At 47.0% G+C, this 6,687-nt stretch overlaps 3 protein-coding genes across 3 annotated transcripts; all 3 read left to right on the top strand.

Moving 5' to 3' along the window:
• Positions 1 to 1,324: 1,324 nt before the first annotated feature.
• Positions 1,325 to 2,383, top strand: LOC308287794 (GMP reductase 2-like; the record flags this gene model as incomplete). Its single annotated transcript, XM_080729074.1, has 1 exon — positions 1,325 to 2,383. One exon carries the CDS (start codon positions 1,325 to 1,327, stop codon positions 2,381 to 2,383), a length of 1,059 nt encoding a protein of 352 aa, XP_080585200.1.
• A 1,167-nt stretch (positions 2,384 to 3,550) lies between these two features.
• On the top strand, positions 3,551 to 3,766 carry LOC308281275 (general transcription factor IIH subunit 5-like; the record flags this gene model as incomplete). The annotated part of the gene is made up of 1 exon (XM_080721417.1): positions 3,551 to 3,766. The coding sequence occupies one exon, from the start codon at positions 3,551 to 3,553 to the stop codon at positions 3,764 to 3,766; it is 216 nt and encodes a 71-aa protein (XP_080577543.1).
• Positions 3,767 to 4,666: 900 nt separating this feature from the next.
• On the top strand, positions 4,667 to 5,539 carry LOC308287786 (GTP-binding protein 8-like; the record flags this gene model as incomplete). Its single annotated transcript, XM_080729061.1, has 1 exon — positions 4,667 to 5,539. The coding sequence occupies one exon, from the start codon at positions 4,667 to 4,669 to the stop codon at positions 5,537 to 5,539; it is 873 nt and encodes a 290-aa protein (XP_080585187.1).
• Positions 5,540 to 6,687: the final 1,148 nt, after the last annotated feature.

The raw sequence follows: 6,687 nt of genomic DNA, 5'->3' as shown, positions 1-6,687 counted from the left end.
ATTTGTTGGGGGTCCTTGACATGACAACGTTTGAGAACCACTGATATAGCAATGATATTGTCATGTTAAGGACCCCCAAAAAATGATATGTATTTGGCCAGGGACCCCAGAGGGCCCAGAAGCAAAGATTTGAGTTAAAAAATGTTCACTCTGAATTTGTCTTGCCTCATGTTAGATGCAGAATAGATACACGCTCCCTTTGCAGGTTGCTGATCCGGTCTGGGAGCGGATACGGAAACCTGTGAGTGAGAAAAGACCAGATACAGTAGGCGGGCTCTGGGGCAGATCCTCTACCGACAACTGTCCTAGGTGACGTTATACCGAATATGTGACTTTAGTGAATTCCGTGACCCCAGAGCTTGCCAAAGATCGGTCGCTCGTTGTTTTGCAGGAAATCGATAGGTCACCATCTTCTGTGTAAAGTCGGCACATTTGCAGGCCTGAACTGACGTTGTGGGGTCACTAAAAAGTGATTAGTTAGTGATTAGAGTAGGACATAGTAATTAGTAATGATGATGATGATGATGATGATGATGATGATGATGATGATAAATACACTTTATTTGAATACGGGCATTCCCAAACAGGGTTAAAAAGCAATAATTAATGTAAAATAAATAGCAGTAACATATTTAATTAACTTAAGAATAAAATAGTGTTATGGTACTATCAAAACAGATGTACAGACATGTGTGCGACACAGTTTCACGATCTCTTGTGCAAATAAATGGCATACATCAAATAGCAGCAGATATCAATATACTTCAAATTTTTAAGTCCATGCACAAAATAACTGACATAAAGCATTGTTGTCTAAAAGGCAAAAATGATATCCGCTTTCCCCCATTCCATATTTCTTTGAGAACTTTGGTACTGACGTCATAACTGACTGACACCATAGACCAGTGTCAAACTACCAAACTGCGCCACACTACCAACCTGCGCCACACTGATACAGCTATATACCGAGTATTGCTATGATGCTATCATAGTACGATCGACAACATGGCAGTATGTGTGGCCATGCACATACATACCCACAGACAGCTTTGACCCTATATAGGTACGCTCTGCTGGCGGAAGTCATTATCCTTTTAGCATGTGTTATCAATGTGTTATCCTTTTAGCATAACGTTTGACTGCTGTAGATTAGTACTACCTGTACTGTAGTACAGGTAGTAACTGTAATAATTCAATCAATCAATCCTGACGTCATAGTCATGACATCATAGTGCGCAAATGTTTTTATTCCGTACAGCAGCTGTCAGTCGGCTCACTGTTAATTAGTTTGTTTCCCAATGTGTGTCATCGTGTGTTTGTGACAATGCCTCGCATTGAAAACGATGTCAAACTGGACTTCAAGGACGTGCTCCTACGGCCGAAGCGGAGCACGCTCAAGTCTCGCAGTGAGGTGGACCTGACGAGGAGCTACACCTTCAGGAACTCAAAGGGCAGCTACAGAGGTATACCCATCATCGCTGCCAACATGGACACCGTGGGAAGCTTCGAGATGGCTGTGGCTTTGCACAGGTTCACTCTCTTCACCGCCATCCACAAGCACTACTCTGTGGACGACTGGAGGGGCTTTGCAGTGAAACACCAGGAGTGCCTCCAGAGCATAGCGGTCAGCACGGGGACCAGCGAAGGAGACTTTGAGAAGCTCTCTGCCATCGTGACGGCCGTGCCTCGGCTGCAGTACATCTGCGTGGATGTGGCCAACGGCTACTCCGAGCACTTTGTGCAGTTCGTAAAAGACGTCAGGCAGAGGTTCCCGACGCACACCATAATGGCAGGGAACGTGGTGACCGGAGAGATGGTGGAGGAGCTGATCCTGGCCGGCGCGGACATCATCAAAGTGGGTATCGGGTCGGGCTCGGTGTGCACCACGCGCAAGAAGACAGGGGTGGGGTACCCTCAGCTCAGCGCTGTGATGGAGTGTGCGGATGCAGCCCACGGCCTTGGGGGTCACATCATCTCCGACGGGGGGTGCACCTGCCCGGGGGACGTGGCGAAGGCCTTCGGCGCCGGGGCCGACTTCGTGATGCTGGGCGGGATGCTGGCCGGCCACCAGGAAAGCGGGGGCGAGATGGTGGAGAGGAACAGCAAGGAGTACAAGCGCTTCTACGGCATGAGCTCCGACACGGCCATGAAGAAACATGCGGGGGGCGTGGCCGAGTACAGGGCGTCCGAGGGCAAGACGGTGGAGGTGGCGTACAAGGGCCCCGTGGAAGCCACGGTGCGGGACGTGCTGGGCGGAGTGCGCTCCACCTGCACCTACGTGGGCGCCGCCAAGCTGAAGGAGCTGAGCCGCAGGACCACCTTCATCAGGGTCAGCCAGCAGCTCAACACTGTGTTCGGAGATGACAGCTACATGTCATCGTGAATGAACGTCCGTGAGATTCCATCTTCCAGAGCTTAGGGCAGTGTTTCTCAAACGTTTACATTTCAAGGTCTCCCCTTAAGAGATTAATTGTGTCCATAGGAGATGCCTTGTCAGCTGCGGCTTGTGATTGGCTGAACCGGAGGGAGAGCTGTGTTCACTTGGACCGCGCAGAGGTCGGGGGGACAAGGATTGACGATTTTGTCCCTATCAGGACATAAGCGGATATCGCAACGCTCGACACGGCGACTCACTCGCTTTAGCTCGCTCGGCGGAGGTTATAGGGTTAGGGTAAGGGTTAGGTTTGGGTGTCGAAAAGATGACACGTAGAAACAGCGAAAATCTCCCGTTATTATTGCTTGTATTTTCTCTTTTCAAATACTTTTGAGATTTTGAAGAAAAGAAAACAGTTTCCCAGTGAATTCCTGATCATTCCTCCAGGAAATGAATTCTGTCTTGTGCTGAATCAAAAGTCCGCGAGGAGGGACATGTACATTTTCAACTGTACATAATATAACTTTGTGCGTGTTTTCAGCAAGCCCACGCTACTTTTCTTTTTCTCTCTTTTCTTTTACTCTTAAATTTGTGTCAATTATCTAAAGTAATCCTGGGCACTACATTCCCTCTGCCAACCTGGGAGACAACGGACTGACCTCATGCATGCTTCCTTCTATGCATGAGGAGTCCAAGTTGCTTCTTATCACCTAACGGGGGAGTTTTCCCGGTTGGACGTAGCACGTGAAAGGAACACGTTATTCCAACCAGTTCCTTTCCCCTCCATCAGGCGCCCCGGCTGACCAGGGGGAGGCAGAATAGAGACCGGGATTACTGCATGTTTTTTTGTGAGGGTACCTACCCTAGGAGACACGGGGAGAACATGCAAACTCCACACAGAAAGGCCCTTTTGCCAACCCCACCTAGGGTATGGGCACTGATGACATGGAGGAGAGAACACGCCCCCAGTGTCCCCTGGCGGGAATCGAACCAGGTCCTTCTAGCTGTGAGGCGACAGCACTACTGACTGCGCCACCGTGACACCCTGGAACTAATAATTGATGACATCAGGGATCTCCATATATGGGGGCATAAAATTGACACAGGCAGATACAGAGGGTATAAAAGGATACAGACCGCTCAGTCCATCAGTTATAATCACTTTTTGCGTCAGCTATGGTCCATGTACTGAAGGGTGTTTTGATCGAATGCGATCCTGCCATGAAGCAGTTCCTGCTACACCTGGACGAGACGGGTGCGCTTGGGAAGAAGTTCATCATGCAGGACCTGGACGACACACACGTCTTCATCCTGGCAGAGGTGGTTCCGCTGCTTCAGGACAGAGTGGGCCAGTTGATGAACCAGAACTCCTTCGCCGTCACTCAGAAATAACAAGCGCGATATTCAGGAGAACGAGAAAAAAGTTTGAAGTGGGACAGTTGGTCAGATGTTCTCGAAGAAACGCACAGACGCACAGTAATACCTCCTTGATCTTTCACTCCACGCTATGGACATACTGTATATACAAAAACAGATGTAGGAGCTGTTAGCACCGCTCAAATATAATGAATGAATTAACCATTTAAGCCTTACTTCAAATATACGTTGTGAGCTTGTAGATCTGGATACAATTCTTTCTCGAGTAAAATCTTTGTCCACTGCTAGGCAGAGGATTTATTAAAGAATACAAATGATCAGAGACCATTATTTTGTTTTGTTTTATGTGTACAGTACAGGAAATAGTGAAGCAGCATGGTCCTGCTGTATTATGCTTATTTGTATATTCTGTATGGTCTGTACATCCGATTCCGGCTTATAATCGAGGATCCTGAATGAAGAAAAAGGTCAAGCCCCTCTAACATTGTGTCTACTGACTCTGGTATCACTTTGGCGGGCTTATGGAGAGAAACCAGGATTAATATGGTGTTCAATGTTGTAAGATTGTTTTTTCTTTTCTTTTTTTTTAGTTTTCCACACAGACGTCATGACTGTGATCAACTGCCCCGGCAACACAGGCTAGTACTGAAGAGGTAAGCTGGTGGCAACAGTATATGCCCATATGGGCATGGCCTCTTTTGTGCCCATTTATGGAGCTGACAGATTTGTTGCCACGCCTGATGCCATGGCGATACTTTGAGGTTAATCAACACATTCAATATTTGGGTGTAGCTGTATTGGGAACTCCTTATATGGTTATGGCTGACATGGTGACATGAGCATGACGCAGAGGTCTGCCTGCCCATCTGTCCTCCCTTGAGGCAATTTGAACAATTTGAACCGAGCGGAGAACAGATGTTTTGTCGGAGGTGGGTTCCTAGGCTGAAGCCTGGGGCTCAGTTTAGTTCTCTGCCCCGGCATGGTTCCCATAAGCTGGCTTCACTTCAAGGAGTCTCCCAGATGTCACAGACAAAGCTCCAAGGCCTGCTTTATCCCTTGGACCGGCTGGAGGCTTACCTGGACAGGTCTGTGGACAAGATCCAGTTCCAGCTGTTTCGTCCCACTGTTGAGGACATGTTGGAAGCAGAGAAACTCTTCTGCTCGTCTCCTTCTCGTAAGATCAACTATCTTTCATCCGCCGTGAGGATGGATCACGTACCCAGCCTGACACAGCCCGAGGTGTGCTTTATCGGGAGAAGTAACGTGGGAAAATCTTCCCTCGTCAAAGCTCTGTTCTCCTTGACGCCCGAGGTGGAGGTTCGCGTTTCCAAAACTCCGGGTCACACAAAGAAAATGAACTTCTTCAAAGTAGGGGCGGCTTTCACTATCGTGGACATGCCGGGCTACGGCCATGGAGCGCCTAAAGACTTTGTTGACATGGTGGAGCCTTACCTGCTTACGAGGGAAAATCTGTCGAGGACATTCCTGTTGGTGGACGGCAGTGTCGGCGTCCAGAAGGCGGACCTTATCGCCTTGGAGATGTGCGAGGAGGTCAGACGACCGTACGCGGTGTTGGTGACTAAAACTGACAAGGTGCCGCGAGGGGCTCTGCTCTCCAACCTGCTGAAACTTCTGGAGCTTTTAAGGACTCAGACGACCCCGTCGTCTGAGTGTTTCCCACAACCCTTCCTGGTCAGCTCCCGTACTTTCTCAGGCGTCCATCTCTTGAGGTGTTTCATCGCTCACGTAACGGCAAACCTCAAGCTCGCAGCCACCAGTACGAGCTGACCTGAGGACCTCCTGAGAACCATATTGTATATAATTAATACACTATTAAAGTTGTTCACCCAAAAATGACTTTTCTATCAATTCAAGTGACACAAAACAATTATATAAACTGTCCTAATAAGATTGTGACCACATTATTTCAATCTCAAATTCACCGTCTTAACCACCTGAACCCTAGTGTCCCTAGAAAATATACAGTAAGCATTGAAACGTAGGGTATTGTGATTTTCTTTGGTGTTATAGCTATATATTCTGATATTACTCATTGCTAGAGTGTTTGTTCAGTAACAGGAGTCCTCATGTATCTCCTGCTCTTTGTTAAATAGAAAATGCATTTTCAGGTCGGGATACCAATTTTATTCAATCTGGATAGAGAACTCAGTCAGGATACAGATTAAACAAGTGAAATTAGAAGTGATGTCTCAAAGAAAATTGGAACAGGAACACATAAAAATGAAGCTGATAAATGGCTACTCTCTCCTGATTGGCCGACATTTTGTCAACTACCAGAACATTTATTTTCTGTTTATTAAAGCGGGAGAGGCAGGGAGACTCCTGTTACAGAACAAACTCTCTCTATAGCAATGATTAGGCCTACTATCAGAATATAGTGCTTCAAGTACCAAAAACCTTTTTGTTTTAACCCAAAATGATCACTTACCCTAACTATGAAGTTATACATTTTATAATATAAAACCTAACAAAGAATCAAGTCGTATGAATACTAAAGGTAAGATAAATTCTGGGGGGGGAAATCACACCCAGTGTGAAGTGAGCGGTGCCTTTTATGAGTTAATTAGTGTGGTTGCCCAACAGGGCAACACATTATAGTCCTGGGGAAACTTTATCTATTACTAGGGTAACTTTTCTGGAAACTATTGATTAGGGTAACATTTCCCGCTGCCATTGGAAATGGCAGGGATAGGGAATCAATGGCAGTGGGAATCAGTAGGGAATCAATGGGAGTGGGAATCAATAGGGAATCAATTGGTCTTGCTCCACATGACAGTTAGCTTAGTGTAGAATATAGTCAGCAACTGTCAGCAACCACACTCGCAATTTCCAATTGCATCTTTCTAGTTTCATTATGTGTCCGAAGCTTGGCCAGGCTTTGCGGGACATATGGACGGACATACGGACACACACAC

This window comes from Nannobrachium achirus (assembly GCF_963921795.1).
Source record: "Nannobrachium achirus genome assembly, chromosome: 1".
Lineage (NCBI taxonomy): Eukaryota > Metazoa > Chordata > Actinopteri > Myctophiformes > Myctophidae > Nannobrachium > Nannobrachium achirus.
This window is presented reverse-complemented; position numbering and strand designations above follow the sequence as displayed.